The 12,496-nt window shown below is 41.4% G+C and overlaps 1 protein-coding gene across 1 annotated transcript in view; it reads left to right on the top strand.

Moving 5' to 3' along the window:
- The window catches only part of PSB29 (photosystem II reaction center PSB29 protein), a 38,101-nt gene extending 30,651 nt beyond the window's left edge, over positions 1-7,450 (top strand). Inside the window, exons 4-5 of the mRNA XM_087696153.1 lie at positions 6,994-7,109; positions 7,214-7,450. Of these exons, the coding sequence (XP_087552279.1) occupies positions 6,994-7,109; positions 7,214-7,295 (198 nt within the window). The 3' untranslated portion in view covers positions 7,296-7,450. The remainder of the gene's footprint in view (positions 1-6,993; positions 7,110-7,213) is intronic.
- The last annotated feature ends 5,046 nt before the right edge of the window (positions 7,451-12,496 follow it).

Here is a 12,496-nt window from a genome sequence, read left to right as displayed (position 1 = left end):
TATTGAGCATTCTTCTTTAGGAGCCATTTAGTGACAAGTTGGCAAGAGAGAGGGTTTATACGCTCCCTTCCCCTTTCATTGTGTAGGGTCCTCTAGAGTAGTCTTCCATTGCTGCATGCATTTTCAATTGTCTACCATTCCCGAACTGTCCACCGTTGTGTAACACTAGATCCAGGAAATCCTAGTCGTTAGATCCCACCTGATTTAAGTTTTCCTTTTGTCTCGAACCAAAGAAATGTAGATACCCTCTGTCCCATTGCTATGAGGTTATTTGATTTTGTATTCATTTTTATTGAGCACACATTTAAAGCTATCAAGGTTGGGGACTCGTTGGAAAGTCAATGTGGAGACATGAAACCAAACCAAGATCCAAAACTTGGAGAATCACCCTACGCGAGAAAAGCTTATAAAGAAGTAGAGACTATCACTATATGGATCAAGAATTTATTTGATTAGATAGTAGAGTTTGAGATAGTGAAGACCAACGGGGAGTTAGCTAGAAGATTTCAATTTTGAGGAGTTCAATGCCATGTTACTAGAGTAGCTTTGGCTCATGGGCTGACCGGTACAATCTCATGTGGATATGGAGGATCTAGCTCTAGCCCGAGCGATAATCTCTTATATTTACTCATGAAGATGTTACTAGAGCAGCTTTGGCTCATGGGCCAAGTGGTACAATCTCATGTGGATATGGAGGGTCTAGCTCTAGCCCAAGCAATAATCTATTGTATTTGCCTATGAAGATGTTATCGATGTCTATGTCAAGGCCTAGGATGTTTGGATCGGCTAAGCTTTTAGTGCTCGATGAATTAGTACTCCCTATCTGTGTGTGAACTATGGCGGTGAGAGACTCTCTTGTGTGGACTAGACTGCAATTACTGTACTGAGGTCTCCTCTAGACATATGTCATAACAACCATATTCACCAGCATGCAAAGTAGGTTTCATTCACTACATGCTATACATATATATATGTTCCCAAAACCATTTACAGATTATAGTATGAAATTTTCACAACAATTCTCTGTGCAAAATTGAAGCAATTTCTAGCCACAAACATCCTCAAATCACATTAGACACGTGTCATGACTCGTAGAGAACAATAATGATCACATAGGCATAAATGCTTGCTCAAATTTCCATAACTGTAATAGATAGTTTTCAGCCAGTTCAATGTTGTAACCAACAATAAATTATGTGTGTAATCTGAAATATTTTAAGCTCAAAATATCTTCAAAACATCTCTGACATATACCATAACCTTGGGGGTTCAATGCAAATACATACAAGCATCAACAGCGGTGTATGTGACTAGTAGCAATGTCAGACAAGCCTCTTACAGGCTGTAAACAGCCAGCCCACTGTATAACCAGCAGTGAATTCAGTCCATATTTAGGGTATTTCCAGCCCACAACATCCAAAGAACATCCACATCACATCCCCAGTAAATATGGAAAAGATCCAGGCTTTTGTAGGTACCAAACAAGCATCACAGTGCTTCAACTTTCAAGTATTAACTGTCATACATTCAACGACAGATTTCAGCTTGCTCTTGCCTTCCACATCTAAGTTTTAAACTCCTCAAAACCATGCCCAAATGCATGAGAGTGAAGGAATTTACATTATCAAACATTTCGTGTCATTGTCTATGCTTATCATAGGGCATCTATGGTAGAGAGTCATCTGACATATCCTATCAGGATGAGGACATACATAAGTATCATGGATAGCATACCACACCGTTTCAGACCTAAGAAGGCTATTATGTAGCCTGATATGCATCTCACCAAGCTCATAATCTTTGCTCCAAGAGGTAAACATGATGCCTATTATATAGTCCAATGGCAATACTTCCCATCAAGCATTTGATGAAGACAAGAAAGCTTCAGTCAACCTCACAGTGATCTGCTCCAGATTCAATGCTACTGGTTATCTGTTGTAATTGAGCACAATCAGTGCTGAATACACTATTGAAATGATCAAGGCACGTGCCAAATGCCAAGCCTCAGTAGGGCTACTCAACCAAGGCATTAATGCTCCAAGCTTGATGTTTATCATGAAGAAAGCAATGCTTGTTGTTTTGTTTCATGTTGCCCATTTCTTGCTAAAAAATAGGTGCAGTTTTCAGAAATTGGAAATTTTTACTACTACCTTTATAGAGCTCAATGCTCATTCAAATGGACCCACACATATGCCAAGAGATCTACTCGAATAGCCTTAGCAATCTCTGAGCTAAACTCTCAAGCTAATCATACCTTTGAAGTAATGTAGATGGTTGTCACACATGAACTTTTGCAAGACTTCAATCTCTAGCTCCTCGCAACTCCAATGCTGTGCTTTCGGGCTTCACAAGTCATTCATAGATCATGGGGGTTTATGGCTCTAATACCATGTTAGGAGAGAGAGAGAGAGAGAGAGAGAGAGAGAGAGAGATTTATGAAAAAAGAGAGAGAGAGAGAGAGAGAGAGAGAGAGAGAGAGAGAGGCAACAGGAGCAATCAGCTCTCAATGTTCATCTTCATTATTATCACACTCAAAAGTACAAAGTACATCTAGCTTGGATCAAGTGACTAACCACTGACGAACTCTCTAACTCTAGTTAAGTCAGCTATTGACTTATTCAAGACACACACATGATTGACAGCTACACATACCGCTGTTATGTCAGTAGATAGTAGGTAGATTGTGAAGCGCTTCAGTGTTCTAGAATAGCTGTAGTTTTGAGGAGCATGTCACGAAGTCATTGCATCTCAAGGAGGAAGAGGCCAAGGCATTGTTGATTGGTAAAATCTATGATTCTGGATAGTGATCCAAATCCGTCTCTAACAGATAGTGGAAAGGGCCTCGGACCTCAAAATAAGTTGGGTAGCAATAGATATAATGCTTCTTTTGTCTCTGGCTTTAACTAACATATTTGGCATATGTTCTCCTTTGGTGGGATGGATGTGTATCTGCTAGCCTCAATTGCCAATTCACGTGAGGAGGTGTGCAGTTGGTCAATAGTACACTTGATCCCATGTGTAAGGCAGGGTGTCCATGTATCTCAAGCAAACAATAAATCCATCATCTGTAGTATGAAAAAAATGCTCACGGTAGAAACCATCTTTGTTTCTAGCTCATGCATTGGTGTCAACCATGTCCCCTGACATCCAATTGGGTAAGATCCATCCTAATGATCTTGCAAATCTTTGACCTTCTCAAATCAAGAGATGTTGCATCAAGGGAGTATTGGAAGGGGGATTACTTGTCCATGCTAAGCTTTTCTTTGTCGAGTCTATCAATGGCCATTGGGACCCTACTCTTTATAAAGAAAGTGCTGTTGAGCTAAATATGCATTACTTGCTGATTAGCCTCTTAAACAACCCCAAAACACACTAAAAAATGCTATTTTAGAGTAAAAACCCTAAAGCCGGGTGCGGTTCAAGAGAGTTCAGTGGAAACCCTAAAACGGGGAGTGGTTCGAGAGAGTTCAGTGGAAACCCTAATTTTTGGGGCGCCCTTCCACATCTATAAATAGACAGGCTGCCCCCATTCAGCCTCATTCCATCTGTGCAGGTTTCTCACTCCACGTGCAGATTTCAGCCATCAGCCTCCTCCCACGTGGCTGTCTAGCTCTCGAGACTGCTGCCACTCCATTCGTGTTTGCTCTTGCTGCTGGCGTCTTCATCCATGTTGACGTCAGCTACTAGCGACATCATCATCTGCTGCGATTTGATCATCCAGTCATTGCCAACCACATTAAACATTGTTTCAGCCTGCTGTTTACAGCAAACTGTGCGCAGTTTCCAGTCTCTAATCAGCACTGCTGCGTTTACTAGTTTCCAGCCTCCAAACTGTTGCGTTTTGATGACCAACTTGCTGCCATTCACTATTCAGCACTTCTACACTCCAACTGGTGGTCATAGACTTGGGATCCGTCTCCAGTGGACGTCACACTTTGACATTGCTCTGCCCTCGAGCACATTGTACACTCTTACATTCATTTACAGCATTCATTCACTTTAGAGTTGTGTTCTCTCTCTCCCTTCTTCTGTTTGTGTTTCAGTTTCTGTGTTTGAGTTTTGAGTTTTGCGTTTAGGGTTTGAGTTTTCCCTCTGTGTTTGTGTCTGTCTCTCTTTATGTTTCTGTCGTGGTCATACACTCTTATGTGTCCTCAGTGCAAACTCTAGCAGTTTACTTCAGAAGTGGTGGTCTTTAGACAAGGCTTTGGTGGATCAGGAATAGGGTGTTAACCCTCTACAATATAAAGACTAGTTGCATACTCCTCCCATGTAGCGGTGGATGTAATAGGTGTGGCTAGGTAGTGCTCTCTGAAAAGCCTCGAAACCTCTTTAGAGTCCTAGCTCAAGAACAACTGATATAGGTCTCGCTTTAGCTAGGTCAAGAATGTTCTCTTCTTTCACCATGTGAGACGTCTAAAGAATATCTATGCTTGCTTGTGGGTAGTGGACCTGTGTGTGATCTCTCTGTGTAGCCGTCTTCTAGTCTTGTGGCATTCATCATTATACCAATTGTTTCGAGGTGTAACCTTGGTGGAGGCTCTCTGTGTGGGTTGTGGCTGTGGGAAGGCTACACCTGCAGCTATGTGTAGGGCCTTGCTGAACTGCTGAGTTAGCTTTGTAATGGAATGTTGAGGCTTGCATCATGTAACAATTTGGTGATCTTTCCCTCATAGATATCCTCTCTCTCTCTAGAAAAGATGTATCTTATGTATTGGTGAGTTGTATGATGGGTTTGTATATTAGTGAATTGGAGGTCAATGGTGAATGATAGGTAGGCATGGTCCACTACAACTCCGAGGAGGTATGGTGCACATCAGTTGGTCCTAGAGGTCTTACGCCATCATTTGGTGCACCTCTCCATGACTACCACTCTTCCCTCTTTCGAGCTCTCCCCTTTTGTGCTTTTCTTAAATACTCCCCATGGTGGGGAAGTAGAGGATGAGTGCATGCTCTTTCAAGCTCTCCCCTTTTGTGCTTTTCTTGCCTACTCCCCAAGCGGAGACACGTGTCTTTCTTGATATTCATTAATGTGTATAGCTCCTTGGTGTTCTCTTCCACTTTTTCATGCATCTTCAGCCCCATCACCCAAACATGGAGTGTTCTCATTTTCCTTTTTTGTTCCTCCTCCAATGTCTCGTTGATTATGGTGGTTGTAGATGTGTGTGCTGTTTGTTTCTCCTCTGCAATTTGAATCCATTGCTGCGCCTCTTTTACTTGCTATTGGGTTTTCTTGAGCATCTCTGCCCAAGAAATGGCATCTTTTGTGGCCTCCTCTTCCTTCTTTTGGAGCTGTTGTACTTCCTCTTTGATGGGGGTGAGCTCTTTGGTCATGCTAAGTTGAATTTCTCCTTCTTCAAGCCTGGGGCTGAACTGAATTTCAGTCAGTTGCTGCCCAAGTGATTGAATCTCCTCATCTTGAGCTTCGTTCTTCAATTCCAACTTTTCAATCTTATCGTTTATTTGCCTGTTTTACACTATGCTCAGTCCGTTGTCATACTCGACTTTGTTGATGGCATTCATAATCATCTGCTCTATCTGGACCTTCTCCATTTTGGGGGTGAACTTCTTGCTGTGTTGGGCTTGTGGGAGAGCTCGATTCAGAATACTTCAGGATAGGGGATGGCCATTTCAGTGTAGGTGAGGGACAGCCATTTCCAGGACAGGTTTACTGTTAACGGGGGGTGGATTGCAGACTGAGAGGTGGCAGCAGGGAACAGAGCAGGGATTGACTGGGGCGGCAGAGGCGGGGACGGGGGAGAGCAGGGCAGGGGATGGATGGAAGGGAAAGGACTGAGGGGGGCCCCGGGGGGGGGGGGGCGCGCAGGAGGGGACAGGAGTAATGGTTTTTTGGGGGGCAGGGGGATGGTGGGAAAGGCTGGCACTGAAGGCCAGGTGGCGTAGGTAGGACAGAGTTGGCGAGGGGCTGAAGGACGGCCCGGGGGGGGGGGGTGGCTGCTGATGGCCAGGGGCTGACAGGCGCTGTCGGGACAGGGAGCCGTTAACCTAACGATTGTCACGACTCACAACCTGACGAGGGGGGAGAGAGAGAGAGAGAGAGAGATATTACTCAAATCACAATGATGATCAATCAAAGTACTCAATTGAACTGAATCAAAGTACAATGATCAAAATGATCCACGTTGATGTGCTGAAATGGACGCAAAAGCTCTTTAAATAGCCTAGGACTGATTGTACTTAAAGTCCTAGGAAACCCTTGCGCTAATTGTGCTAGGTGTATTAACTACTGCCCTAGATGACAGTTCGTGTAGGTAGGAAGCCCATACCAAGGGACATAGGTCTTCAATGGGCAACCCATGAAATGGCCAAGGACACAACGAAAGGACACACACTGTATGGGTGGGTGGAAGCAATGAAAGGAACACAAAGAAGGAAACACAAAAGATGATGAAGGGAAGAAACTCAAATGTGGTTGAAACAAACAGGAAAGAATGCTACTACAATAGCTGTTGCACGTGTGCCTTGGTACATCAGTGAGGTGCCGAGTTCCGAATGGCAGGAGATGGAGAAATCGAGCCAAGCAGAGGGAGGAGAGAGAGATGATATGGTTGGACATGACTGCGATAGCGGGAGGGTAGAAACTGATCGCAATATCAGATGACAGCGACAAAAGGAGGGTGATGGCCATAAATAGCCCATGTGATCAATAATGAGCCAACCGGCAGGAGGAAAAGTGTCACACGAAAGGTATCGAATTGGGAAGCTTGTGTGTGTGTGTGTGTGTGTGTGTGTGACAGTCACTTAGGTGCGTTGGAGTAGGCAGGCTGGAAGTGTGGGACTTATTGTGGCCTTTGCTTTTTGGTTGGTACTTGTGGTACCTATTTGGGTCTTCGATCATTTTGGGTTGAAGAAGGTGGTTTCTAAGTTGCATGGATGCCCGTCCCAAAGATGGGCTTACAAGCTGATTTGTTGAGCATGGATATTATCTCAGGTTGTAGCTAACTTTTTTCTCTCTCTTTTTCGTTTGCCTGACAGCTGTGTAAAGAACTCAACGTAAGTAAGTTGAGTGTCGATAGAGACCTGGATGTCTACCGTAATCTGCTTTCCAAATTGGTACAGGCCAAAGAGCTGCTCAAGGAGTACATTGATCGGTATGCTGTGCAGTGGATGTCTTTTGAAAGTTCATTGGTCGAGGAGTCTGCTGGCATGTTCCTTACCATTTTGACCGGATGTGTTTTTTTCTTTTTTTGCACAGGGAAAAGAAAAAACAAGTAGAGAGAGAAACAAGCTCAAAATCCAGTGAAGCTCTTGCAAAGGTGGAGGGCATTAAGTTGTGAAAACGTTTTTGTTTTTGGCCTCTCTCTCTCTCTCTCTCTCTGGGCTTGAGCCTGGCTAGGAGTCTGGAAGGAACACCAGGCTCTTTCTGTACATCTTTTAGTATTTTTGTTGGAGCGAGTTAATTATCAATCATGTAAGGCATTTCATAACAGAATCGAAGGAAAAGTGCCTGATATTAAAGGAAGAACTACAAAAAGGTAGGAATATAAGGGTGGGGGGATGGTAGGTGGGTGAGAGAGAGAGAGAGAGCATGCTGCATGGCGCGGTTCTTCAAAATGTTGATGATTCCATTGTGTCATAGGTTACAGCAGCAATCCTCATTTCCGGCACAAACAATCTCTCTCTCTCTCTCTCTCTCTCTCTCTCTCTGTGTCTAATTAGTCTTGCCTTCAATCTGTTTCACTTTTGGGAGAGGTGCTGTCGGTCTGCACAGATGATTGATAGCGATGAAGAATAGAGACATGTTGATGTGATGCCTTCTCACCAACTTGATATGGTGGAAAGAGCATGCAACTACTGAAGAGTGGTAGTCCTTTGACAATAGCCTCTGGTTGAAGGGTGTTTTTGAAAAGGGGAAAGGAGGCAAGTGACAATGCAATGCTAGGGCCTCTAAGGGAGTTTCGAGCGAAAGAAGCTCGTGGCACATATACGGGCATATTCTTCACTTGGATTAAATTATATGCGACAAAACATATTTGCCAACCCGTTGTATTAGCCCAAAGGCCCTTGTAATTGCAATCCTTCAATGACACCGATTAGCTGTTTAAAATAGTGATGACGCGAGTACTCATATTTCAGCACCCATTGATCAATCTAAGACTGATATCACTAAACACAAATCGAAAGAGTGTCCATGTAGGAAAATCATATCCTCACTGCCGTTTGAACTGTTGTTGGATGGAATGGCGTATGCAAAACTAATAAACAATCTTTTTTACTAAGTAATGTCCTTTGTGTAGGAACATTCTAAACATTCTTCTTGCTAAGTAATGTAGTCGGTAGCAACATTCCATCTAAGTAACATACTTTTGTCTAGGAGTTGTTTTGCTTGTATGTCCCCATTGAGTTGAGAAATGTTAGCTAATGACGGGCATCACTCCAACATGCACAACATGTTCATTTGTGAAATGCAATATTCTCTTTCTTCCAAGCAATGTACTTCATACAAGGGCAATCAAACTTGTTGCATCACTAGAGTGCTATCCTTGATTTCCTTTAAGATAGAAATAAATATTTGGCACACTACTCAACACATTGCTTTTATATGTAGATACATCACCCTAGCCCTTTGCTAACCAAGTATAATAGCACTCAAGACTTTTAGTTTTTGTCTAAGTGAGAAGAACAAGGTTTGAAACATATTAGTCTTTAGATTTTCATTTAGGTGGGAATTCAAACTTTGTAAGTCTCAAAGTAGTTAGTTTAACCTTATATAAGTATGATGTAGGGTCTTGATACGCAATCTTTCAAAGCATGCTTGTGTGAATACCCTTTAGAAGTACTCATTGATAGCTCATGATATGTATTGATGCCAACCATCATTGCTTGCCATCGAAGACGAGTACTTTCTCTTAGTAGACTTGCTATCTTGGGTCGCCCCTAGATAGATATTCATGCCATGAAGATAGTTCTACATATCTAGAGAGGCCTATTGATCTTTTTTTGGTAAATGGTAATAGTCTATGTTGGTAGCCATTAGGAATCCAAGCATCAATGTAGTTAGTTGTTTCCATTTCATTATCATTATCATTCTTGAGTCAAGACAAAATGGTTAGATGTACTCAATTCTTTAGTCTCATAGGATATCTTGACTTTTTAGAGGTGTAAATACAACTCCCCCCCCCCCCCCCCCCTCTCTCTCTCTCTCTCTCTCTCTCTCTCTCTCTCTCTCTCACGTTGTGATAAAGTACTAAAGGTTTGACACATCGCGACTTTAGTTGTTTTGGGGCAAGACAACAAGATGGCTTGGAAGGTGACTTCAGAAGCCACTAGCCTAGAATTCTATCCCGTCTCCTTGATACAACATATGTATGCTACCTCACTCTACTAAGTATATGGACAATCTCCTCTCAGACCCTATTGATGAGACCAACTTTAAGCTTTTTCACATGCAAGCATACTTTGGGATGGCACTAATATCCTATAGATGGTCAAGTGCAAAATTGTGATGGACTAGTAGCATCAAACCTCTCACATGGGAGAAACACATCACCACCACTCTTAGTGCAATTGCTTAGTGAAACCCTATGTGAAGGCCTCTTAGCTAGTTGGTCCAGTAATGCTAAAGTACTTATCCTTAAAGTTGGAGATCTTATAGTTTCTAGTATCTTTAGAACCATTGTGGTTAGCCATGTGCTAATTGAGCTTTATGCATGTTTACTAGAGTATAAGTTAAGTAAATGATGAGAGATGTATAAACATTAGGCATGCAAAGAGTTGAGATTTAGAACGGGGTATTCTAATCTTAACCCCATCCCATGCACACTCCAAGCTATTGCAAGGAGGATAGAGCACTTTAAAGGAAGTTTTATTATCTCTTTGTGAATTGTAGCAAAGCATTTGAGATAATGTTATGAGTCAATATGGTATATAGACTACAAAGAGCTTGAGGTCCTTGTTGAAATGCAATGGGATGTGTTGGTAATGTACAACTCAACAATTAATGGGTAGTTGAGTTGTGGCAAGGAGGGATGTCGGAGGAGATCATTATCACCATCCTAATGAAGTAGTTTTTCCTATTCTAACCTACTCTTTCGGGATATAGATTGATGAGATATTGAATTATATTCATAGGTTGGAGGAGACGGAGTTGGCCTTGGGGGATTATTGATATACCTCTTTACTAATGTATGCTTATGATAGTTTGTGAATGTCGAACACCTTACAACATTTGGATACATTGGATGTCTTTCTTAGGATAGAGACCTTACAATGAACCTTGGAAACACTAGGATAGATACCTTACAATGAACCTTGGAAAGACTAAGGTTATGATATTTAATGTCTCCACCTAGTGGATTGGACAAATTAGTATCTTAGTCTATATATGGTGAGGAGATAGTGGAAAGGATCCATATAAATTTATTGTGGTTACTTTTATAGGATCGAGATTTGATATAAGGAGAGTAAGAGCAAACAAGTTGATCCAAGGCTATGCGACAATAAGAGCCATAGAGAGCTAGTGTGAATAGATACTTTTAGGAGCCTTGAACAAATCTTAGACTCTTTGATGCATTGGTGCTTGGGAATTGAGCCTCTACCATATGAGACCTAGATCAAAGCATATATCACTAGACAGAGAGGTCTATGGTGAGTAGTACAGATGGGAAGTCTCATAGTGACGATGATCTCCTAGATGATTAAGTTACCAATGTTGCATGAAATAGTCAAAACAAATATAAAAGCACCACTTATTGTGGTTGTTGAAGCCCTTTTCCATATAGTGGTTGTTATGCGTAGACATGGGAGCTTCCCTATATAGAGATAATTTAGACTAATCTATAGTAGTCTAGACAACTAGCAATAATACAACTTATTCACAGGCTCAAAAAAGCACATGGTTGCATACAAATGTTCATACATGGATCATCTCTCCCCTCTATAATATTTCCAAACTCCTTTACAGATCAATTGAGAGAAGCTCAACATGATAATCATGATAGACATCATTAAGCTTTGCACGGGCATAATACAAAGCATTCAATAAAATAATTACCAAGAGTTCAAAGCATGAGCAACTAATAGAGCTTGTTCAAGATACTTGAACCCCATGATATGCCCACATTACATATACATATTGCTCATGCAAAATGATGTCATACTATTATTGTCATTTTCCTTCTTTGACTTTATCCACTTTGATTGTTATCCTTCTGTCAGCACTATTGCCATCCCTAGATCTTGTAATCTTTGCTCCTCTACACAACATTCAAGAATATACTTACTGAGAATTCAAACCATGGGCAGCTAGTAGAAGTTGCTATGCTAGTTTTTTTTCTCTATCGTGCAAATGTACAAGGCTAGAGTGGTTGCTTTGTTGTTATTCACCTTCTAGTGCTCCTTGGCCTATAGTGTACCCCACTAAATTTGACCATATACGAGTAATTCCTAAAATATGTAATTGATACGTGAGTATCTCTAGCCCAAGATTAGGAAACTAGTCGCCACACATACAAATTAGCCATTTGATTAAAATACATTGCAAAGTGTTGCAAAAAAGGCCGTTAAGGAAAAATATCATATTTTAGAATCAATTGTTAGGGAGAAACATGATTAATTTAAGAAGACACATCAAAGGATTACAAGATAAGAAAGTGCTTCTACTTTGAATTATAAGTGGGTCTCAACAGTAGGTACAATATTGTCACTATCATGGTTATGCATGGATGGTTTTGCACTCTCCAATTGTGTCAGGCTACCTATGCACTCAACAATGGGACATGACTAGAGCACCTATTCTTTTGGGAATTCAACCTCCTTTGAAAGACTTGCTTTCTTTGATCATTGTCCTCTTCTCTCCAAACCATTAAGTTCATAAACAAGAAAGTATGCAAACTAAATAGTTTCGAGGTTATAATAGACATAGCTCTTACTCCCTTTCATTGTATTTAGCCTGATCTGAAGCTTGAGATGGTCTCACAATCCTTGTGCAGTCTCATGAGTTCCAAGAGCTCTCACTTCAAGCTCCAACTTCCATGGCAAAGAAGAAAAGCAACAAGACGGAGATGAAGAAGCCAAGAATGCTTCACCCTTGTTCCTTTGACTCTCACTCACACACACACACACACACACACACACTCTCTCTCTCTCTCTCTCTCTCTCTCTCTCTCTCTCTCTCTCTCTCTCTCTCTCACATACACATAATAATGAATCTTTCATTATATTTTTCAACTTACATACATGGACACTTGTAGGGCACTCTTACATTAGGATGGCCACTTTTTGAGTTGTCCCTTGGGATGGCTTTTGCCTTGAGGCTCTTGCCTTTAACAAGCTACAATTGCCTTATATAGAATATTAGAATATTTTCCAATACAATGTATTACATGATCAATTAATTGTTGGGGGCACTTCCAAAAAATTATTTTTCCTTTGAGTGTTAAACCTTCTTCTTGCTCTTCCTCTTTCATTGCTGTTGTTCTTTCCCACGCTCATTTGCTTCTACTCTTTAGCTAGGGATTAACGTTACCCTCTCTAGATG

The sequence above is a fragment of the Lygodium microphyllum genome, chromosome 16 (genome assembly GCF_053477565.2).
Source record: "Lygodium microphyllum isolate KBCC chromosome 16, Lygodium_microphyllum_v1.1.10, whole genome shotgun sequence".
In the NCBI taxonomy this organism is placed as follows: domain Eukaryota; kingdom Viridiplantae; phylum Streptophyta; class Polypodiopsida; order Schizaeales; family Lygodiaceae; genus Lygodium; species Lygodium microphyllum.
This window is presented reverse-complemented; position numbering and strand designations above follow the sequence as displayed.